At 46.8% G+C, this 24,426-nt stretch overlaps 2 protein-coding genes across 2 annotated transcripts in view; both read left to right on the top strand.

The window, feature by feature from the left end:
* Nucleotides 1-12,283: 12,283 nt before the first annotated feature.
* Nucleotides 12,284-24,426, top strand: part of STK25 (serine/threonine kinase 25) — a 289,606-nt gene continuing 277,463 nt past the window's right edge. The window contains exon 1 of the mRNA XM_071751675.1: nucleotides 12,284-12,291. The gene's annotated coding sequence lies outside the window, so the exon portion shown is untranslated. The remainder of the gene's footprint in view (nucleotides 12,292-24,426) is intronic.
* The window catches only part of GPC1 (glypican 1), a 211,606-nt gene continuing 199,958 nt past the window's right edge, over nucleotides 12,779-24,426 (top strand). Inside the window, exon 1 of the mRNA XM_071751680.1 lies at nucleotides 12,779-13,438. Coding sequence (XP_071607781.1) covers nucleotides 13,282-13,438 — 157 coding nt within the window. The 5' untranslated portion in view covers nucleotides 12,779-13,281. The remainder of the gene's footprint in view (nucleotides 13,439-24,426) is intronic.

Raw genomic sequence — 24,426 nt, 5'->3', positions numbered from 1 at the left:
CCATCAGTTTCATGCAGGTAATTGGATTATCTAAAAAATATGGGATCTTCACACATTTTAGGACACAGATGCACTCTTAATGCCAAGTGAGGGTCACAGCATGTGCATGCAGACATTTCCATATATGTGCACACACCCAGAGTTTTAGTGACAGCCCACACTGAGGGCAGGTTGGGTGTTGCAGTGTTTTCAGGAAGGGGCAACTGGGCTGGTGAAGGGACTCGAGCACAGATCCTATGAGGAGAGGCTGAGGGAGCTGGGGGTGTTGAGGCTGGAGAAGAGGAGGCTCAGGGGAGACCTCATCACTCTCTCCAACTCCCTGAAAGGAGGTTGGAGCCAGGGGGGGGTTGGGCTCTTTTCCCAGGCAACTCTCAGCAAGACAAGAGGGCACAAGAGGTCTCAAGTTGTGCCAGGGGAGGTTTAGGTTGGACATTAGAAAGAATTTCTTTCTGGAGAGGGTGATCAGCCATTGGAATGGGCTGCCCAGGGAAGGGGTGGATTCTCCATCCCTGGAGATATTTCAAAAGAGCCTGGATGTGGCACTCAGTGCCATGGGCTGGGAACCACGGGGGGAGTGGATCAAGGGTTGGACTTGATGAGCTCTGAGGTCCCTTCCAACCCAGCCAGTTCTAGGATTCTATGGGGATTGCAGGCAGTCCTTCAAGGCAGCTTTCACATTATGGGCTGATGAAATGTGAACACTGCTACATTGATAAAGATGGAGGAAAGGAATGACTGAAGACAAAACTGGAGGAGGTGTAACTTTTCACCCCAGATCACATCATCTGTCCCTGAGACCAGCACGTTTGAGTTAAACAACACAAGTGTTACACTGACATCCCCTTCCATGGATCCACTCACCCCCAGGACCAGTGAAAAATGCACTGAATTGAATTCTCCTTGGCACTGGAGAATCATTTGTATTGCCCCATCACAGGAAGCATGTGCTAGCAACCCTGGCTTGAGTAAAGAGCATTTTATTACTTATCATCTTTAAGTGTCTCCTCTGGAGAAGTGCTGCTTTTAATGAGAGATTTTTGGTGATGTGCATGTAAAACACATCGCAGTTTCTGGTATCTTTTTTTTTTTTAATTTTATGGATGGCACATCTTAAAACCAGGAACATCAAATAAAATAACTGCTGCTGGGAGTGAATAAAAGTTGGCAGGTACGGCAGTTTAAAATAGCCCTATTTTCACCCTAAATATAGCCTGGTTTAATTGAAATCTAGTGGTAGCTATGAGACAGCTGCTATATCACAGATCAGTGACAGCCTGCTGAGGTTAAAAGAATACAGGCTGCCTGTGTCTCTGCTGAGATAAAGTGGCATCACAGAGGGCAGAGCAGCAGGTAGATTGATGAAAAGTTAAGTTTTCCAAAGTGATTTGTAAAGCCCTTCTGGAGTTATATTTATAGTTTGTTTGTCTCTGTCCTCCTAATAAAATGGGTTTCTGCCTGAAACCAGAAGCGTGATGCAGATCCTCAGTTGCTTTTAACTGCTTTAACTCAGCTGGAAAGGAAGCAGATACAGTAAGTCAGGTGTCCCCACTGAAATTCTGCAAGTCTAGGAACAATAATGATAGGATTCCAACTTTTTTCAGGAGTTTCCTACAAAGGGTTATTCCAGCTCTGTGAAACCAGTCTGCAAATGCCACGTGGTTTAGGGGAGAACCATCGGTGCGTTAAGGCACAAACCTATGCTTGCATGTGATAAACTGAGTGATCTGACAGATTGTATTGGGTTTGAGGGGCAAGGATTTGGTGGCAGGGGGGCTGCAGAGGTGGCATCTCTGAGAAAAACTGCTCGTTGTCCCCCAGAACCCATGCCAGCCAGCTCCTGCCCCGGGCCAAGGCTGAGCCCATCAGCAGTGGTGGTGGTGGTGGTGCCTCTGGGGTACCAAATTTAAGTAGGGGCAGGGGGGAACCTGTGCAATTGTAGCTGCAGAGAGGAGTGAGAGCAGGAACAGACACCTTGGTTCAGGATCAAAGGCAGAAGAACAGACAGAGTGATCCCAGGCCATGGATGAAAAGAGCTTGGCCCTTCTGATCAGTCAGGATGGAATACCAGGTTAGTTTGGTCAAAGTAGACTCAGCTGGAGAAAATGTGGTTGGTTACAGCTCCGTAACCACTGTCATGCTTTCCAACTGAGCAGGCAGTGCTCAAACCTCACTTTCCTAAAACTTATTTGAACTCAAAGCAGGACAAATAGTGATGTTGTCCCTGCCCCACTTTAGCAGGACCATGTACAGAAAGACCAGAGGTTTCTTTCTAAGAAGGAGCTCTCTCTTTTGTCCCAGGTGAAAAGTGGACATTTTTCAGTAGCCTGCTGCTTTCAATACTCTCTCGTTCACAAGTGCTGCTTTTAATTTCTGTTCTTTCTGGTTATTATTATTTTTTCATCCTCATATAGTCTAAACCCCAAACTTCCAGACTTATCCTCCTTGGTAGCTATTTTCATTCTTTTTACTTTCTAGTACTTAATTAATATTTGCCATGTTCTTACTAAGGTAAGTCTGTACTTTCTCATTATATGAAATTAAAAGTAGATGATCTCAGTTCCCAACTATGAGAAGCTTTAGGAAGATATCGAGTGCCTTCATATCTGAATTTATTTTCTTTTGTGTTTGATTCTCAGGAGGACCCTTAAGACCTTCTATCAACCCTATCAATCAAATGAATTGATGACTCACTGACCCAGAGCTCTGACTGCAAGCACTCCTGCATAGCAAGTTCTGGGGTGAGTTCCTCATTTGCTTGATTATTGCACACAAACAAAATCTCCTTCATGCCTGTGGGGCACTGCTGAGAGAATACCAAAGCAGGCAAGTGAGTGCTCAACCACCTCCATTTTTGTGATTGCTCTTGGGAAGATGTGAGTTCAGCTCCTCTTGTGAGCCTCGTGCTCCCTGGGCTGGCAGAATCAGGAGGAGTGGAGGAGTGTGGGAGAAGAGAAAGGTAATGCACAGTGTTAAGGGAGGGGTTGCTGTGATAAGGAGTAGGGTTGTGATGGATGAATTAAATGTTCTTGTGAACTTCCTTGAATATCTGTAAGATGCCCTTTGCTAGCATTATTATATATATGTCATACAAACAAATATCCATTTGTGAAGGTGAACCACACCAAAGACATCATTATTATGCTTCAGAGTTTGTTTGTGGGGTTCTTTTGTATCCATTACTGCTCCAAATGTATTCCTGAGTATCACATCACCAGAGCTGAGCCTGCCTAGCTATTCATAGGAGGCTCCTTGCACACTGCAAGACAGGACAAAGAGGTGGGAGCCTGTCCTCAGCATCCCTGCCTCATCCCAGAAGGAGGGAACCTAAGGTTCCTGAGGAACCTAAATGCACCAAGAGCCTCACTAGGAGTCCCCTGAGTTCCTAATGCTGTTGTTTATGTAATTGACTTTAAATGGTTTCAGATAACCAAATTAGTAAATTGAGACTCTCTCAGGTGTACAAGAGAATGGGTGACACCAAAGGGCTGTCTCTGGCTATGGACCCAATACTGGATATATAGGGAAGAGATAAAGCAGGGCACCCTCTGAGCTTCCAGCAGTGTGTGCCTCAGGATCTCTTCAGCCAGGAGGAATATCTGTGCTTAATAGCTCTGTAAAATCCCCACTCATGTTACAGGGAGTTTGTGTGAGAAAAGAGATTCCAGCCATACCTACTGAGCTAACAAAGATAATTTTGCAGTTTTTGTCTACATTTCCTAATCTCCAATTTTGCTTTTCATATACAAAAGCAACAGTTAAAAGGATGACATCAGAACTTTCAAATCCAGATGAACAGAACACTTCATCAAAACCCATAAATGGAGAAAAAGAGGGCTTTCTCTTGTGGGTTATACTGCATCTCTTGAAGACCAAAGAGTACATTTATTATGCTGCTTTGAGGAGGGAGGGATTTTCAGTTCCGTCTCAATAGATGGTTCTGAAAAGTTCATTTCACAAAACATTAGGAAGGAAAGATTTGGGGAAAATTGTGTTTCTCTGCCTTAAAATTGAATTATGGGCAGAGGGTTTGCCAGCTCATTTTTCTTGTTTGTGTGAAACAGACACTTGTGAGCTGTGGAAAATGAGCACTGGGGGAGGGAAGAAATTGCCTAAGCCTACCTCAGAGGTGAGCTGATACACTGCTGTAATTCCTAAGGACTTGGGTGACCAAAAAGAGCACTGTGGACATACTGCACAGTGTTTTCCCCTTGTGACCCACCAAGCCATGGATGTCCCTTGAGGCCATGGGAGCATCAGTTAAGTGAACAATTTGAAATTCTGGTACTGACTGCTGCAACTGGGCTTGAGCTATCAGTACCAGAGATGTTTGTGACACAGACTTGGTAACAGAGCCCAGGATTTATCTGAGGGCTTCTGGTCTGATTGCAGGGTCATCAGCACAGCCATTCATGTAGTGAAAATTGAAACCTTTCAGATTGCCATAATGGGTGCTGCATGGACTGGGATGTTTTGGGGTTCTATTTTTTTTTTTTTTTTTTTTTTTTTTTTTGTGAACTCTTAATGCAAGTAACTTACTGAAATAACCCAGAAATATGGGGAGGCCACTATGAGAAGGACAGCCTAAAAGAGCCCTGAACTCCATTTGACTCTCAAATAAATGGATTAGAGCATTGTCCTGGAAAAAGAATGAGTGCTTATGAAGTGGTTTTGCAGCAGTGTGCTGCCTATCTGCAAGAAATATCACAGTAGAAGGCAAAGTAAATTTCTTAAAGGCAAGTACTTTATGAGCTGCTTCACTGAGGTGATTTTGTGTTCCTTTGTCAAGAGAGAGAATCCTGTTTCCATCAGGCTGGATCTAGGAGGGCAGAGGTGGCACAGAGCTCTCTCCTCTGATGTGGGGTCAGACTCCTAAGCAGAGAACTCTGTGGATGCACTGGTACCCAGTACAAGTCCTCACCTGGTTAAACTAATCCATCAATTTTCTAATAGTGTTTATGAATATGTCCCAAAAGTCAATTCCTCTCACTGGTCAGTAAGCTTTAGAGGTGCCCTGCTTACCTTAAGAGTCTGTGAATCTGGTCAGTGTCACAAAAATGAAAGCCAAGAAAGCCCAGAAATGGAGCATTTTGCTGTGAAAATTTGGGAGGCTAAAGTACAGGGCTCCATTGCAGGAGGTAGTTTTTATTTTCTTAAGTTCTGAAGGCATGAACTATGAAAGAATAATTTCTTCCCTTATCAATTGCATGTTCCATTAGAGAACCACTTTGTCATTTTCAGTTTGAGCAGCTATAGTTATAGAGGCACTTGGTGTCTAATTGCTTTGGTTTAAAAACAAATTCTCATGCTAAAGATACATGGTTTATATATATTGCATCAACAAATAATATTTGTAACCAGCTGCTCCACTGCAGGGATGAGGGAAGACAGCACGTTAGACCTCTTGTGTCCTTGCAACTCCATCTCTAAATCCAACATTAGCATCTTCAGGTTCCTTTATAAAGGAAAGGATGCTTTGTTTCATTTGGAATCTGAAAGAGAGTCTCAATCAGAGTGTAATTAAGTTTTATATGCATGTAGCAGTGGAAAGAAACTGAGCTGGTTTTTTGGTGGGAAAAAATGAAGATTGCAGGTCAGCTGTCATTGAAAGGATTCAAAGATGAAAAATCTGGCCCTGATTTTAGTCTCTAACCAGAATCTGTGCTAAAATCTGTTGAGGATGCAAACATCAGTCTCCAAAGTCAGAGAATACAGTGGAAGTATATTATAACATTGTAAGCTTTTTTTTTTGTTTAATCTTTTCCTTTAGCTCTGCTAGGGAAAAATCAGGAGAGTGGGAAAGGGAAAAGAACAGTACAGGTAGAGCAGAACACAACAGCCACAAGTAATCCAATATTTGGTAATTTAATTTCACACTCACTAGACTGCAGAGGCATTGAAAATTGTGGGGAGAACAATCTAAGAAGGGTATTGGCTTGAGAAATGGTAACACCAGAGCTTAAAGAGGTCTGGCAGCTTTCTTAAAGTAAATGTGTGTCCTTCCTTCTCCCTCTCTTTCTCTGCTCTATATGGATTAAAGTGACCTCTGGAGATAAACTCCTCTGAACCCCCTTGAAGTAGATCTGCAGTGTAGTTTTTATTTGTACAGTATGTGAAAGACAGGCTCAGATTAAATTCCTGGCCTTTCAGAAAAGTTTGTCTGTTCCTTAAAAAAAGAAACAAAAAGAAAAAAAGTCTATTTTATTTTAAAGCAGGAGCCTCTTTTATGGTCCCATGATCTCATGAGTTCTTTGGCTGGCCTGTGACCTTTCAACCTTGCACTACATGTTTCTTTTCTAAATTAGCCAGTGTTGAGACATCAATGGAGGAATATCAATGTTGTTATAAAAGGCATCATTCTCTCCCAAAAATGTCAGTGTGAGTCATTGCACCTAGCTGCTTAGCTTTTGTAAGGCAGCAAGGGAGACTGAAAAGTGGGATTCAGGGTCCCCCAGTCCACCAACTTCTATTTAAAATGCTTTAAAAATCAATGTCCCTGGCATCTGCTACAGTAGAGGCGAAAGAACTGAGCTTTGCTCATTTAGCCACAGAAGGAAAGTCCTGCCTAAGGCAAAACTATATAAGTGATTTAAAAATATAGCACATCTTTTCAGGGATATGCTCCAAAGTAGCCCTGTAAAAACAAACCAACCATCAAACAGAAAAACCTTTCAAGAAAGAACTAAGTGTCCTGGTGAGTTCTGTCAATTCCAGCATCCCGTGTCTCTGCATCTCCTTGTATTCATGCTCTCTGGTTTCTAGCAGGTTGAGGGAATTAAATCAGATTAAGAGCTGTATTTTTAACCCTAAGAAGATGGGTTAGGGTTGTCTGGCATCCTAAAAAATCCAGCACTGGATGTTTGTGTGGTCCTGACCAAAGAAACAGTACCCAGAGAGACAGCAAGATTAGATGATGTGGATTGTGAGGGTGCTGAATTGGCAGCCAGGATTCACTGCTCTACCTTCACTGGATCACACCATCTTCTGAGGGCTTGGCCTTTGGGTACCAGTAAAGTTACAGAATCACAGAACCACAGACTGGTTTGGGTCGGAAGGGACCTGGTTACAGTGCAGGGACAGGCAGGGGACACCTCTCAATAGACCAGGCTGCCCCAAGCCCCATCCAACCTGCCCTTCAACACTTCCAGGGAGGGAAGCTCCACCACCTCTCTTGGAAACCTGTGCCAGTTTCTTAACCTCCCTCGTTGTAAATAACTTCTTCCTAGTATCCAATCTAAATCTACCCTCTTCCAGTTTGAAACTGTTCCCCCTCATCCCATCACTCCATCACCTTTTACAAAAGAGTCCCTCTGCTTTCCTGTGGCCCCTTCAGGTCACCTGGGGGGTGCTCCAACGTCTTCCTTCAGCCTTCTCCAGGCTGAACAACCCAACTCTCTCAGCCTGTCTTCACAGGAGAGATGTTCCAGTGCTCTGATCATCTTTGTGGCCCTCCCCTGAACTCACTCCAACAACTCCATGTCCTTCTTATGTTGGGAGGTCCAGAACTGGACACAGCACTGTTAGTGGGATCTCATCAGAGAAGAGTAGAGGGGGAGAATCACCTCCCTTGACCTGCTGGCCATGCTTCTTTTGATGCAGCCCAGGAGCTGGTTGGCTTTCTGGCTTTTTCTGTAGCCACAGTGGATTCACACACTGTCTTTGTGTTGCAAAATGCATAGATCTTAAAATGAAAAACATGCTGGCCCAAATCCATTTCAGCTGTAACTCTATTCGTGTGTACAGTTACATCAGAAGTGAAGCTGGCACACATCAGAAAGATGTGTGTCACCTAGTAATTATCTTACTAACAGCACAGGGAAAAAGGCATGGGAAGGAGACGTTTTCAAACTCAAAAGTCAGGTTTTCTCCCCTGTGTGGCAAAGGATGCTGAAAATTTGCTGTTAGCTGTCCTGCCAGACAGCTGGTGTCTGATCCTCAGGTCCCTGCAGCTCTGGCTCAGCCCTGGGTGACTTCTTCAGGACACACAAAGCCTGGAGGGACAGAGCCTCTGCTCAGGACTGGAGGTGTTTTCTAGGACAGTGTTTTCAGTTGCTCCTCACAGTCAGTTTCTCTACAAGAACAGGTTCTGTTGTACCCAGCTGGGAGGGGAAAATAAACACTTGAGCAGAACGTGAGATAATTGTATTAATTCATCTGAGTGCTTTAGTCTGTAGCGTTTAACGTAGCAACAGCTGAGGATAAAGTGTGTCAGCTGAGGAGTCCTATTAGCATTGCCAGATGCTTACATTGAGACTCCACACGTTTCTTACTTTATGGCTGTAAGATTTTTTTCCCCACAGAAGTCTACAAGATGTGTGTCCCAGCTCCAGGTGCTGAGCTGGTGTCTGTAGGGTACCCTACAGTGGGCACTTCTATTAAGCCAATGCCCAGAGGCTGATGGCAGTGAGAGTGAGGGGAGGTTTATACTTGAAAAAAAGCCTTTCAAATCCTGTCAGCTTCTGAATATAACCTCTTGAATAATAAGAGAAGTCCCTTTTCCAGGGACTGGGAGAAATTCTCCATGTATCACTGCAGTGCCATGCTGAAATGGCACATTTCTAACCTAGGACTTAGGGGCAGATTTTGTGCCATTTCATACCATTGAGCTAAACTCTGCCCATCAAACAGAGAACAGGTTCCATGTCGTGGCCCTATTCTTTCTTCATTTTTGTCTATGTTTTGGGTAGTTGGAGTGGGAAAAGCTTCATTGAAAGTCGTGTCCAGAAAGGATGAAATGTACTTCCTGGGGCAGACCCAATTAGCAGCAGTTTTCTCTAATGAGTCTATGGCATTTATTTATTTTTTGGCCTTTAAGACTCCTTTCTACTGGGAGATCTCTGACTCACATATAACACAAGTACAGTCCTGCAGGGTGGAGGCATTTGTAAGAGGTCATTAAAGCAATACATTCCTTTAAGTCACTGCTGGAAAATTGGGTTGTTCAATTCAAAATGTAGCACAGAGTGGCAATTAACTGAGTTAGCCAGATCCTCTGTCTGAAATTATTTAGTTGCTCATAATCTCCCTCTGCAGAGCACCAGCCACAGACAGGGGAATTAAACACTGCATTTCTAGGGAACTGCTCTGCTCCAGCAAAGGGTCAAACAGCAGAGCCTTGGTGTACACTGCTGCACTTGTCCTTGCTGCAGCTCCCTTTCCTCTTCTCCTCAGCAGCCCATAGAGTGATTCTCCCTTCCCTGGGATGAATCTGGCTCCTTCAAGACCTGGCAAGGATCCCCAGATCTGTACATCACCTGCTATTGAGCAATATTCTTGATTAATGAAGCTGGACACCCAAATCTCAACAAGTCTCAGCATTTCTGCAGGGCAGCTGGCTTCTTATTGAGTCAGCTGAGATCAAGCTGGATTTGTCAGTGGTACATAGATGTCCCAACCATTCCAGGGGGACTGAGCTGATATTTTTGGTAACCAAAACAACCAGACACACACTTCCTGTGCCTGTCAGAAAAGCTTCATGGGGGAATTAGAAAGAATTTCTTTATGGAGAGGGTGATCAGCCATTGGAATGGGCTGCCCAGGGAAGGGGTGGATTCTCCATCCCTGGAGGTATTTCAAAAGAGCCTGGATGTGACACTCAGTGCCATGGGCTGGGAACCACGGGGGGAGTGGATCAAGGGTTGGACTTGATGATCTCTGAGGTCCCTTCCAACCCAGCCAATTCTAGGATTCTATGAATGTGCACAGAGGAGGGGGAGGAGTTGCCTGATTTCTAATGAAGAAAGATCCAGTGAAGCAGTAATCAGCTGTAGATAGCAAGGTGTAATCTAGTAAATCCTCTGAATAACTTAATTAGATTTGATTCAGCAAAACACACATCCATATTCTGCATGCTTAGAGGGGCAGAGCTTTCCTGGATCCTATAGGAGACTGAAATAGCAGAGATTAAAAGAAATGGGCAGAAAAAGTACTGCAATCTAAAGGTGACAGATTTTCTGATGTTTCAACAGAACCCAGAGTAGCATAAAACCAGCCCAGGGAGAGGTGCAGAGCATTTCATTCCATGACATTGGTGAGAGGGCGGAGGTTGCAGCCTGTTTAGGTGTCACCTGTCTGCTTTCCCTCCACACTTCCCATTCAGTGCCAGCTCTGGCCATGATGTGGAGTGGAAAAGGTGGAAACCCCACTGACTCCGTTTGGGAATGTGCTGTTCTTTCCAGAGGCCCAGAGTGCCTTAGGTTCTGTGGGGTTTGTGCTGCTCTGGTTTTGCTGCTGGACTCCACGTTCTTATGGAAAGCACTAGAGAAACAGAAGACATCCCTGTGAAAGTCAAGATTGTACAAAGCCTCTGTTCACTTATTTTTTTATTTATTTTTTTTTAAGGGTAGCTTTCCCCACTTGTGCCAGATGACTTGGCTTTTCATCATTTTTCTTCTTCGTAATGCTTGGATCAGCTTTTCAGTGGGCAGTGCTTTTTATCAGGACTGTCAAGAGATGAACTCCACAGCAAGATGGATTTTCTGTCTTCCTCTGACTATCTGGCTGGCTGGCTGTGTGCTTTTCCCCTCCTGTGCATTTTGTCTGCTCATCTTTGTGTTTTACTGTGCTTTTTCATATCTTCCCCAGTTCTCTACTCTTTATACCAATTGTTGGTCAATCTTCTGTTCACTTTTTGCCAAGCTCCATTTTCCTGAGAATGTTCAGAAAGTGGATCTGATCCTCAAGTACACGCAGAAGACATCACATTTATAACACATGCCAAAACCATTTTTTCTTTGTGCATTTTGAAGGTGCTTATTTCAATTTCCTAAAAATGTACCTAGCCCAAATTCTCCATGTACATAAAAACTTGATCATAAAAACTTGAATAGATGCACTTCATAATTTAATTTTTGTTTGCTCAGAGCTGGATCCTGTATAGAGTTGAAGATAGCTTCTCTATTGAAGAGCTTATATCAGCTGGGGTTTATTTTTCATTTGCCTACCTAAAAGCTTCTTGCTATGACATTATGTGAGCATCTCTCCAGGTCAGGCAAGCAGCACTCTTACCCCTTTCTAGGGGATCATCATCAGTGGCTTGATGATGCTCACTAAATCAGAGGTTTCTAGCTACTGAACTGGGCTTGGGAGCTTGCAGTGAGTGTTGGTAGCCTAGTATTTCACCCTGGGAATTGCAGAGAGCATGTGAATGAGCAGAGGGTGTGCTGCAGCCTCTTAGGATTTTATCAGGAATGACACAACTTTAGTCCCTGCTGTGGGCACTCTTGTCACCCAGCATGGGGAAGTGAGATGTATATGAAGAAGGGAAATACTCCTGCCTGTGAAATGATCTGTAGCTGAGGGGATTGTTCACAAAGCCAAAAAATCAAGGGTTTCAGTCCCTGTCAGCTGTTAACATTTGTACTTCAGGAGCTGTGTTATTGTGGAGGGGTTCATGGTGCAACCTTGGGGTGCAGCTGTAGCTCCCAGAGAGCTTCCCCAAAGGAATTTCAGGCAGAGCAGGAAGGAGGCCCTCAATAGACAACAGTGGCAAGTATTAGGATTTGGTGTCTATGGGGTATATCTGATTCATAGCTTTTATAACCATCTTTGTAGTTAGATCCTCTTAATCCGCTCTGTCCAATCTCATAGATGAATTTAATTAGGAAGATTTGCTAGGATATCATTAGGCAATTTACAGGAAAGCAACAAGTTTTCTCCCTTCCTCTCCCTGGGGCTATTAGTTTGCTGTCACTTTCTCCCTTCCTCCTCAGGAGAATGAGCAGTTGTGAAGCAGCAGGATGGATAACTTAACTTTCCCGTGTATTTCAGCATTTGGAGTGACTGCCTAGTGCAAAGGGTACAATCTCGGGTAGATTTTCCAGGGCTTTTGGGGAGACTGAGGTGGTGCAAGCTGTAAGCTCCCAGCTTCCTTCTTACTTTTCCATAGAAAACAGCTTCTCTCAGAGACTCAGAGGAGCGATTTTGGCGTCCTCTTACCTCTTGTGAGACGTGTTAGACACCGGCTGGAAGTCTGTGAGCTCGTTTCGGGGGCAAACACCCCGGCATTCCCTGGATACCCAGGCGATGCCAGGTGTCTCCGTTCTGCGGGAAGCGGGGGAAACCCGGCTGGCAGAGCTGCCGAGCACCAGCTCCAGGGGCTGGCAAGGATGCTCTGGGAAGCGAGCTCCAAAGCTGAGAATCCGTAGCTGAAAATCGCCTCTTTTCCTACGTCTGCTCCGAAAGAGGCACTGCCCAGAACCTTGCTGGGCATCCGAGTTGTCTCAGTGCTTTACAACTTGAAGTCTCCCGCGTGGTTGTTTCCCCACGAGGTTTGGGGACACTCGGGGTCTCCAGGTTATGCGCCTGGACCACGGCACAGAACCGAGATAGGTTCAGCGCCCGGTTTCACCGCGTCCCACCCCAAGGCCGGCGTGCCCCCCGCTCCTCCACCTCTCCCTGCTCTAGGTCTGGCTTCAAACCTGCCCGGGACGGGGCTCCCCGCGCTGCCGGGACCTCCCGTGGCAGAGCAGCGGGCAGCGATGCTCCCTCGCCCTCCCTCCGCCTACTCCCGGGGCTGGGCCGAGCTCCCTGCCCGCTCTGCCACGCGCATCTCCGCCGTAACCCGCGGTTCGGCCCGGTCGGGTCCGGTCCGATTGTGCAGCTCCCGCGGCGGGGGCGGGACCGGGCTGGCTGCGGGGGCGGTGCCGTGGCTGCGCCCTGCGCGGGATTGGCGGCGGGTGCGTGATGCCACGTCCGGCGGGGGAGCCCGGCCCCGCACCGAGCCACCGCCCCCCGTCCCGCCCCGCCCCGCCCCTCCCCGCCGCCCGCCCGGCGCAGGTGGAGCGGAGCCACCGCACGCAGGGACCGGCTCGGCCCGCCCCGCCCCGCCCGGCCCGGCTCAGCCCAGCCCAGCCCAGCCCGGCCACGCCGCGGGAGCAGCCCAGCTCCCCGCCCCGCTCCGCTCCGCCCGGCCCGGCGGCGCCGCAGCCGGCAGCATCGCGGCGGGACTGCCCGGGGATGCAGCCGCGCTAAGAACAAAAGCCCTCTGCGCGGTCACGCTCCGGGGCGTTAAACCCACCCGGCCGAACTTGGATCTCTGCCTCGCTCCGGATTGAACTGCCCGGCGCCTTCCGCGCACGCCGCGGACAGCGGCAGCACCCGAGCTGAGCCCGCGTCCCCCCGCCCGCTGCCCGCCGTCCCGCCGGGACTGCCCGGGCAGGCAGGGAGGGAGGGAGGGGGGTTTCGCCTCGCACCCGCGCACCGCCCCGGGGACCCCGGCCGCCTCCACGCCGCGGGACCTTGGCTTTGCCCTTCGCACGGCAGGTGCGGGGCCAGCGGAGAAGGATGCGTTTCTTCCCGTGGGGATTTTGGCTGCTGTGTGTCGCCTCCGCCCCGGTTCGCGGTGACAGCGGCAGCAAGGCGAGGAGCTGCGCCGAGGTCCGGCAGCTGTATGGGGCCAAGGGTTTCAGCCTCAGCGGCGTGCCCCAGGCCGAGATCTCCGGTGAGTCCCGGGGAGCGCGGAGGGGACGGGGGGGGTTCCCCGGGGCCGGAGATGCCCGGCCGGAGGGTTCCCCGGGCGCGGGGAGGCGGGGGAAGGAAGGAGGGGGTCGGCCTCGCCGCTGGAGTTTGTGTTGGGTCGTGGGTGGCGAGAAGTCGGACCCGAGAGATTCCCCCGCGGGCTGGGCACCCCTCTCCTCCCCCGGCAGCACCCTGCACCCCCGCCCCGACTGGAGGTGCTAGTGGGGTGGGGGTCTCTGTCCCCCGCCGTGGCGGTGAGAACTGTGAGAGGGGGATCGCACCAAGTGCTCAGCTGTGGCTTTCTTCTTTCCGCCCCCCCTTCCCTCTTTTTTTTTTTTTTTTTTTTCTTTCTTTTTTTCCATTTCATTGTCTCGTTTCTTCTCTTGTGAGTACAGCTGAAGCAGGGGTTTGGTTCAGGCATCGGGATGATCAGACTGTAGTGGGTTTTGGTGCCGGGGTTGGAAAATGCTGTAAGTTTAGGAGAGAGAACTGATTTGTCTTCGTTGTCTTCTGGGTAGGGAATAAACCTATAAATGACGTTTGTCAGTTGTTAAAAATGAAGCAGGAGTAAAATGATCCTCTCTCAAGGTAGGGAAGCGCTGAGGAAGCCCCAGCAACCTGCATCAGAGTGTGTCCTCTTTCCTTCATTCTCATTTTAGGCAAACCTTAGTTGATTTCCCCTTCTTTTCAGAAAGCCACCGAAATAGAGAAGAATATTTAAGGTCTGGTTTATTATGGGTTGTTGTGGGGTTTTCTTTATTTTTTCCTGAAAGGTTTGTGGACATATGCTGAGGTATTGTCATTTTTTTTTTTTAATTCTCATCTAAGTTTTAATACATCAACTTGTGACCCATATCCAAGAGCTTTCTCCTCACTTGTGGGAGCTTCCTCCTTTAGACAAAGCATAAAACATGCAGGCGTACGTGCCAAAGCCAACCTACAGGGACATGCCAGTAAAATTGCACTTTGTAGTTCACATCTAAGCTACAGAATGCCTTATGTTGAATATTTCATTGTGCAGTTTTCCAGGGAAACCAATTCATTATCTGACCCATGAATGGGAAAGGCTGAGCCATATGCGTGTCTCATAAAAGTGAACAAATTAATACTTTCTTTGTCAAGTTGCAACCAAGAGTAAATTTCCAAAATAAAAGGAACAGTCCTTGAAGTTAAACAGTGGGGAATTTCAAAATAATACGAACGCCACTATTAATAGAACGGTAATTCAGTTGAGCAAGAAAGTGGCTTTTTATAAATTTGCATCTAATTATTTCAAATATGAGTACATTAGCAGTCATGTTTCGAGGGGAAAGTTCTTGGAAGACTAAATGTTTACAAATACTGGGGGAGGTGGCTGTGTTGTATGGGGATAGAACCACAGGGGCAGCCCTCCAGGGTGACTGAGCTGCCCTTCCAAGTGTTGCCTGTGGCAGGTTGGACACCTTGTGCCTACAGATTGTCAAAAAAATGACAGAAAGATTTCCAGGAACCAGGAGTTTTATTTCTTGCTGCGTGTTGCCATGAGTGTTTACACTGGCAGACTTCAGCAACAGTAGTTGAAATTACAGTATCAAACTGGGCATCTCTGGCTGTTACTGTCAACGGGGAAACTCTGGAGATAAATGCCAGAAAAACTTGAGGAACACCACATTGAAAGTGGTACAAAGAAGTGTTTAGGGGAAGAAGGCTCCACACATTAACCTGCTGCTGGTATTATTTGTCTGGTATTTAAACCAGCTAATGGACTTAATGATTTTCACTGGTAGTTACCACGTACACCTTCTGACTGACACGTATTCAGCAGTGCCCTTTTTGATTGCTGTGGTACATAGGCTGTGGTACAGGGGAAACACTGATGTACATCAGTGATAACCTCAGAAATGTTCCTACTGAAGTCCAGTGTTGTGTGTAGTGTCAGCTTTCCAGCAGTCGTGCAGGTTAGTGCAGAAGTTGCTACCAGTTTTCTTGTCTCCAAAAAGAGGAGTCTGGAGACTCTCCTGAAGTGCCCTCACATGCAGGATGGTGCAGTTTATAATGTCATGTTTTGCCAAAACACTCAGTTGTCACTTAAAGCTGGCTTCAGCTGCATTGGTTCAGCTTGCTGACCGTGGGGGTTGTAATCTCTAGGGGGGTGACCTGTCAGGTCACACGTGAGTGACCCCTGTCAGTCATGCAGCACCTAAAAAGCTGAGTTCAGAGATGCTGATGCTGACATTCCAGTGATGGCTCCAGTTGGACCTGAGCTACCCCAAGAACCACGTTTTTGTGTTATTCCCAAGCCCTCCGGAGGCAAAAGCTCATGACTCTCTGCAAGGGGAACTTGGCTGCTCCTTCTCTTTCCATTTTCCTGAAGCAAAGGGCCAAACTTTCTTAGCCCCCCCAGCCTTGTCCCTGGGGCCATGCTGCCGTGCTGGGCTGACCTTGCTCTTGTCTGCTTTGAACTGGCTCCAGGCACTGCTTGGTGTGTGTTGCCATCACACCAGCCCAGCACCAGGAGCCAAACCACACAGCTGCTTGCACCCCCAGAACTTGACTTCAAAAGGAGTTTAGTAAGCTCCCATGATGCAGGCTCTGACTCAGGCTGGGGTGGCTGTGTTTGTGTTGGGTTTAGAACACTTATTGCATGCTTCACACCTTCTAATCTGTATTCTTTTTTATGATTTAAGAGGATTATGAGTAATAGAAAGTCTCCACAGCTCAGCAGAAGGCAGTCCCTGCTTAGGACTGCACAGATCAGTTAGTGAAGCACTCACAGTTATTAGCTGGCTGGTAGATAAGCATCTGATTCAGGTACAGACTCTTGGCTTAGCAGATTTCTCATGAAGCACCTCGACAGGGCTTTCTGTTTTTCTGCAACATGTCTAAGCACTTTAAATGTGTCAGGTGCTGTTATTAAGGGTGTTTAGGGAACGTGCAAGGTTATATATCTCACTACTTTGAAGTCAGTGGCAAAACTCCCAAACAGGAGAGAAGCATCTGCTCACATGAGCAATCCTGACAGTGTACCCAGAGTCTCCAGTGAAGATCTGACTAGAAGAAAATTTCTAATGCTGGGGGAGAGGCTTTGGGGTTTGGGAAAGTTGTGACATTTGTGCTTCCATAAGACATACTGCCTCGAGCAAAGTTTTCCTGTGTGTTGGAGAGTGTTCCTGCTTGCTGGCAGGACCCCCTTGTCTGGGATTGCTACAAAATATGGGAAAACCATTTGAGAGCTTCCAGTTCTTGTGTTTCTTCTGCAGCCTTCTGGAGGTAGCAAGGCTCAGTTCCTACTTCACCACATTCTGGCTGCCCATACACCATCACCATTGTGGTGGCTGAGGGAAAGAGGTGCAAAGTGTACTTATGGTGCCTCTGCTAAGGGCTGCTCTTCTTGGGAGGTTTGTGATGAAAGAGAGAGAGAGAGAGCCTGTGGCAGAAAATGCTGCACTTTGGGGAGGATCTTTCTCTGCTGTCTTGAGTGGTTTAGGGTTACTGTGGGGGGGGACACTGACTGCTCTCCAGTGTCTCTAACAGAGGTAGTTCTGTACTGGAGAGGACTTGAGAGCTGTGGTGTGCCAGGGATGGGCTCACTGTTTGGGCTAGACTTTTGCTTTGACTTGTTTATTCCTGAGATTAACTGTTCCTAGACTTGGCTCTCTGCTGGGTTGAGCTTGTTGACATGGGTGTAATGCAGTGAAAGAAGAGGAAGGCACAGAAAAAGAGCCAGCTGGGCTTTGCTGGGCAGATTGCTGCTCATCCAGTCCCATATCTCACAAGTAACTGAAAAGAGTCAAACACTTTTTTTTAGTCTTCTGGCCCTTTGAGGCTGCATAATTTGGTTTTGTAATGAAACCCTTGTCAAGTGCATGTGTTAGAGCCATTTGAAGGAGTGTTAGCTGAGTTGGGAACAGGTCTGGCTACAGGATGGGACCTGATGAGGCTCTCGGGAGCATGGCAGAGGGGAATGAAACCCCATTTTGAGGGGGGCATTTGAACTTGTGGCAATTGCAGTACAAAAGGCACAAATGCAGAGATGAGTAAACCTGCATCTGTGGTGTGAAAAATAAAATCTGGTGCTCCTGCACTCTCAGGGAAAGATCTTTACCATTTCATTGAAAGAGTACACTGTTAGGCCAGTGCTTTTTGAAGCTGTTAGGTTTGGTCTGTAGTTACTAAAGGCAGACAGGATTTCTCAAGGTTAACTACTATCTGGTCAACTCCCGAATGCAGTATCAACCCATTTACAGTAATGAATTTTTTAAGGGCAAATTGGAACGTCCTTTGTAGCCTGCTCGGTTTCAAGTGCTGCTTCTGATGAGGCAGAACACAGGGAATTATGCATTTGCCTCCATTTGGCGAGGATATTGGTGAGAAAGAGGAGGCCATGCTGAACCGTGGGTCTCCCTTTCTGTTGAACTTAAAATATTTAGAGAAAATTACCTGTTTGACACTTTGTGATTGTTTTATGAATTTGTGACTGCAGAACGGGTGCACACAAAAACCATTATGAAAATGAGATTTCTGGAGAAAAATGGGCTCCCTCCAGCGGTTTGTTACGGGAGTGACTCAGAGTCTCTGAGGAGCCCGTGTCTTACAGGCACGCTGCTTCCCCAAGCTGTGTCTGAAATCTGGAAAGCTTTATACTTGGGTATTCTTTAGAGTTTTGTGGTGTTGACATTATTTTTGAGAGAATCTGCCTTTCTGTCACCATGATATGGATGACTAAGCTCTCAGCACATAATTATCCTTATCTGCTGTGCCTGACAAAACTATTTCAACAGCTCCTTTTGTTGGTGAAGCAAAAGCCTCGTATTTTCTTTTTGAAAAAAATGTGAATGCTGGAGACACCACCACTGTGTGGAACTGTAGGGTTCACCTCGACTCAACTCTCCTTCTCCTGTTCTTGCCCTGTTTATGAACACACATCAGTCACTCTCTGGATATGCTGGGTGCATTTGAGAGGAGATGTGTGGCTTTTGTGACTGTGAAAAAGATGCTCTAATGTTCTATCACTTTCAGTACAATTGCCTCACACTGAGAGGACCCAATAGATGTGTTCCTCTGGGTGATTCCCATAATTAAGTACTCTTTGCCTTAACCAAAGGCAGCTGCTAACTTGATTATCAAAAATGTGTATTTGCAGCCAGAGGTTTTCTTTTCCTCACAGCTTACAACAAGTGAAAGCAGAGGGCATGGAGCACCTGCCCAGCAGCAGCAGCACAGACCCTGTGCCCTTCCCACTCCTGCCCACTGGGCTGGGGAAGGGGGGGTTAAGTAGCATCTATTTTTATTGCAGCATCAATGTGTATTAGGCACAGTATGGAGAGTGAAGGCAGGATAAAAGGGTGGCCTTGAAGAGGTCACATCCTGACCCTGCTGTCTGTGGCTTTCTCAGCACTGTGTGGCAGGGGCCAGCTTGGTCTTCCTGCTGCTTGCTTTGTGGGATTGTGGAAGTGAGGAGCAAGGTGGCTGGGAAGGCAGTGGCGGGTGTCACAGGCACAAGGAGAACTTCTGTGTCTGCTTTCAACATTCAGCTGGAAATACTGGCTGGGAATTTCAGGGGAAAACCAGGGAAAGGGACATCTCAGTTCTGTGGAAATCTGCAGACTTGCTTGGGGAAGACAGACAGCTTTATTTTCTGTTAGCTGCCCCTGCTGAACACAACGTATTTCTAGATATTTGGGTTGTTTCTTTGTCCCATGAGGCACTTTTTGTGTAGCCCTAGCAGGCAGGGGATAGTGTGGAGGCTCAGACCCTGCCATCTCTGCCCAACTTCTCTACCAGGCCATACAGACAGACAGGATGGCTCAGTTTCCTGCAGACAGCTTCCGAGCTGGTATTTGCAGGTGTTGCTCCTGCTCAGGAAAGCAGCAACAAAAGCCCCTGCAGAGAGTTGTGTTCATGGGCATCCTCTTGAGCTCCCTGTGCTGCCTGTCACCACCCTGGGCACGTGCAGAGTATCTCCTGTATCCCTGTGGGTGTTGGTGAGGCCACACTTTGAGTCCTGTGTCCAGTTCTGGGCCCCTCAGCTCAGGAAGGAGATTGAGGTGCTGGAGCAGGTCCAGAGAAGAGCAAGGAGGCTGGGAAGGGATCCAGCACAAGTCCTGTGAGGAAGGGCTGAGGGAGCTGGGGGTGTTGAGGCTGGAGAAGAGGAGGCTCAGGGGAGACCTCATCACTCTCTCCAACTCCCTGAAAGGAGGTTGGAGCCAGGGGGGGTTGGGCTCTTTTCCCAGGCAACTCTCAGCAAGACAAGAGGGCACAAGAGGTCTCAAGTTGTGCCAGGGGAGGTTTAGGTTGGACATTAGAAAGAATTTCTTTCTGGAGAGGGTGCTCAGGCATTGGAATGGGTTGCCCAGGGAAGGGGTGGATTCTCCATCCCTGGAGATATTTCCAAAGAGCCTGGATGTGGCACTCAGTGCCATGGGCTGGGAACCACGGGGGGAGTGGATCAAGGGTTGGACTTGGTGATCTCTGAGGTCCCTTCCAACCCAGCCAATTCTCTGATTCTATGATTCTGTGCTACACCAGGCATGAGGCACACATAGAGTCATATTTTGGCTTTTCCCAAGGCAGAGCTTAGTTGGGTGTTAATGAAGAAGGAGTTGGATGTGCTGCTTCTGGTTGTGACAGCAAAGCTGCAGAGGGTGCTTGGCGCTGACTTTTTTCTGCCCCTTCTGAGCTTTCTGGGTAGATTGAGTCTTTCCAAAAATCCTAAGCAAATCTCTCCCAAGTTAGGTCAGAGTTGGGACATTCTTTTCAAGTGCCACTTCTCCAAATGCTCCAAATGCAGCTTGGTGGGTCAGACAGACCACCTGCTTGGGTGCTGGCCTGGAGCAAGTCCCTGCAGGGTCTCCTCGTCTTGAAATCTCTCTGGAAAAAGTCACATTCTGGCTTTCCAGTCCATGGAACAAGAATTGTCAGTGTCTTCCTGATGGCTGTGAGGATAACTCATGGGGACAGCCCTTCAGGAGGGAGCCCCTAAAGAATCATAAAATCATAGAATTAGCCAGGTTGGAAGGGACCTCAGAGATCATCTAGTCCAACCCTAAAGCTTGCAGGACCCCTCGTAGCAGTCTCTTGAAGATTATTCCATCATGTTTTGTAGTTTGTCTGCAGGAAGCTGCTGTAGCTTCATTGCACTAGGGCATTTCTCCTCAAAGTTAACATAAAGAAATAAAAGAAAAACTGTAAAAGCAGGAAATGAACTTTTTTTTTCCCTTCCACCCATGAAGGCTGACTCGTAATGTCTATCTACTCTGACACTTGGTTGCTCAGAAGGTGTTTTATCAGTGACAGGTGAGACTTGTCTTTAGTAACATTTAATTCCCAGGGAATCCAGTTACCTCCCTTGCCAGATTGTTCTGCAAAAAATAATGAAGCTTTGGGCTGCAGACACTCACAGTGCTTGTCTGGATGTGACCAAGGTGCAAGTTGGGTCAGTCACTTCTGTACAGTAACACGGTCCTGCTTAATAGGAATTCTTCAGATATGGAAAAGGTGATTGTTTTTTTTTATTATTCCTTACAATTTCAATAAGCAGTGTGTGCTGTGACAGTTATTCACAGCACTCTCACCCTGAGTTTTAGAAAATGCATTAACTGCAATTGTGTTGGCTCTAGAGAGATTACAAAGCTAATTTAATTTCTCTATCTTTTCATATATAGTATATATAGTGCAGCATGAATCAAAAGTACAGAATTACCCAGCTGTTATCAATTCCTATGCTAGCAACATGAGTAAAATATTTTTTTTTAATTGCCATGCATTCTTCTGAAGTATTGAAACAAGAAGAAAACAAGAACAAAAAGTTTTACTGTGGGAGCAGAATGGTGGTACTTATGCAGACAGTCAATCTGTTATATGACTGAAATGCATATACTCTATAACAAATAGTTTGGGCTTGCAAAAAATGGGTATTTTATAGGATTGTAAAACTATACTGTATCATTTTAGTTGGAGTGTTTCCACTAGTTTTACCCAAGTTTCTTACCGTGTAGCCAGAACAAACAAGCATATTTCTAAAATATAAATATTTTCAGGAATTCTCTGAGTTGTAAATATTGTTTATAAATTTTCATAAATTAATGTTAATGTTTACATTAAAAAAAAAATACAGATCAATCTCTTCTGCTCTGGGGCCATGTTGTTGCAGTAAGGTTTGCAGTGATTTGATTGTCTAATTGATCCTGAAGCAGGGCCAGGCACAGCATAAAGTGAATCTTGTGTGAGTGACAAAGCAGAGCTGCTGTTTTAGCTCCTGAGTCTCTTCATGCTGTCTTCCCAGCTGAGCTGAATGCTGGAAATCAAGTGCTGTAATTACCAGGTGGGGCTGGCAAGCAAGAGGTCTGGGTCCTAGTCTCCATCTGGATGCAAATTTTCACCACAGAGCTGGAAAAGCCACTTCACTTTGCTGTTTTCAGCAGTTTCCTCTACTGTAAACACTAAGTTGGAATGACAGGGCTTGAATAACTCATGGGAAGTTTGGTTTATTAAGCTGTAGTCCCTGGCTGTATAAGAAGTGCCTTTAGAGAGAGCAGTGGTCTTCTCCCTGATGCAATCACTCCCCGTGCACAGCTGCTTCAGTGTAAAAACAGTTGTATAATCAGTTTAGGTTTTACAAACATCTGCTTGGCTTTGTGACAGAATACCAAACAAGCCTTGAAAAAAAGAAACCCAAAAAAAAAAACCCAAAAAAAAACCAAAAACAAAAACCAAACCCCAAAAAACCCAAACAAAAACCAAACAAACCCTCTTTCTCCCCTTTCATTTGTGGGAGGTCTCTCAGAGGCTTCCCTGTTGAGGGAAAAGGAGGATGGTATTTTTATTAGAGGAGGCTCTCTAAGGCCAAGCCATAGCTAGAGACTCATCTGCTGTGAATTTGGGGAAGGGCTGCACAATAGTGGGAACCTGTGGGTAGAAGTCCCATGGACTCAGCCACAGGCTCCCCAGGGTTTGTGCCCCATCCTCTCTGATGGTGGGGAGGGATGTAGCAACCTCCTGACTTCTTGTGCTCTGGGGGCTTGGTGTGGGGGAGAGCTTGGGAAGTGTCTGGGGAGGTCAGAGAAGTGTTCCAGTTCCTTTCAGCTGCCACTAGTGCATATATTAATATAGTCCCTCTATTAGGTTAAGCCCAGATAAGCAAGAAGTGAGATGTAATACAAATAAAAGTATGAACCTCTGTGACACATCAGGTAGTGGATTCCCTGCATGGAATGCAAGGGGAGGGGAGCCCCTCAGTGCTGCCCTGTCCCAGGTATTACATTGTCTTCCCAGGTGAATCTGTGTGCTTGTCCTCTTTCCAGGCTTTGCATGAATTTGATTTAGAGAAGAGGTTGTTGGACTCATCCTGTGTCACAAAACTGTTATTTGATCAGTTAATAGTAAACAATAACTTCATTCTCTTTGCTACACGTTAATGTTAGGGGCAGAAAATTTTGGATGTGGAAAATGTGTCTTAAATTATCCTGTGTGCTAGACTTTATATGGGGTGATAATATGTGACAGCAATTAAGAGACACATTAATGTGAGGTAAAAATTATGTTAGACACGAGGAGTTAGAATTAGGTGTGGGAGAGCAAAGCAGAGTGCTGTAAATTGCTCTCTAGCTCAGGTTTAACTGGCAAATGTTTTTCCTTGACTGATTGCAAAGTTTGAGCAGTGAGCCAAATTGTGCTGGAAAAGGACTGGTTTGGGTAACTGGTGTAACTGGTGTCCAGCCTCAGGCACATGGCATGCTGGTGGCTTACTCTTCTTTTCTCTATGAAAAAGAGAAAAGAACACCTTGCTGTGCTGATAAGGGTTCTCTACAACCCCCTGGAAGGAGGATGTCACCAGGGGGAGGTCTGGCTCTTCTCCCAAGTTACGAGTGGTAGGACAAGAGGAAACAACCTCAGGTTGTGCCAGGGAAACTTTAGATGGGATGTTAGGAAAAATTCCTTCACTGAAGGCTTGACAGGCTTTGGGCTGTTGTCAGCTGCCCAGAGAAATGGTGGTCACCATCCCCAGGGCTATTGAAAAGTTGTCCAGATGTGGTGCTGAGGAACATTGTTTGGTGGTGGACTTGGCAGTCCTGCCAGATGAGGATGGATGCCTGTCACTGAGTGGGCTGATTTTGCTGCTCTGTAGGACACTACACTCAGCAAAATCTAAACCAAATGTTGATAGCACTTTGGAAGAAATAATGCAAGTGGAATTTTCATTGGTAAATCTTCACAGGTGTCAGAGAATATAAATAAGCAAAGTGTAAGCTGTGACTTGCTTTTGTTAAAATAGAGAGCAAATACCTTTAGGCACAGGACCTTTTCAGTGGTAAAGCAGGAAAGAAATCCACTGTGCTTAATTGCAGTATCAGCCCTGGTGAGGCCACACCTCGAGTCCTGTGTCCAGTTCTGGGCCCCTCAGTTTAGGAAGGAGATTGAGGTGCTGGAGCAGGTCCAGAGAAGAGCAAGGAGGCTGTGAAGGGATCCAGCACAAGTCCTGTGAGGAGAGGCTGAGGGAGCTGGGGGTGTTGAGGCTGGAGAAGAGGAGGCTCAGGGGAGACCTCATCACTCTCTCCAACTCCCTGAAAGGAGGTTGGAGCCAGGGGGGGGTTGGGCTCTTTTCCCAGGCAACTCTCAGCAAGACAAGAGGGCACAAGAGGTCTCAAGTTGTGCCAGGGGAGGTTTAGGTTGGACATTAGAAAGAATTTCTTTCTGGAGAGGGTGCTCAGGCATTGGAATGGGCTGCCCAGGGAAGGGGTGGATTCTCCATCCCTGGAGCTATTTCAAAAGAGCCTGGATGTGGCACTCAGTGCCATGGGCTGGGAACCACGGGGGGAGTGGATCAAGGGTTGGACTTGATGAGCTCTGAGGTCCCTTCCAACCCAGCCCATTCTATGGTTCTAGGATTCTATGATTCCTTGCACCTGCCTGCAAGGGACTTGAGTTTTGTCCTAAGTAACACTGCTGCTACTGTTTGTGTTTCACTGAAGCAAACTCCTGTCACAGTCACAA

Source organism: Heliangelus exortis, chromosome 9 (assembly GCF_036169615.1).
Source record: "Heliangelus exortis chromosome 9, bHelExo1.hap1, whole genome shotgun sequence".
Taxonomy (NCBI): domain Eukaryota; kingdom Metazoa; phylum Chordata; class Aves; order Apodiformes; family Trochilidae; genus Heliangelus; species Heliangelus exortis.
Note: the sequence above shows the minus strand (reverse complement) of the source record. Positions and strands in the feature narration are given on the sequence as shown.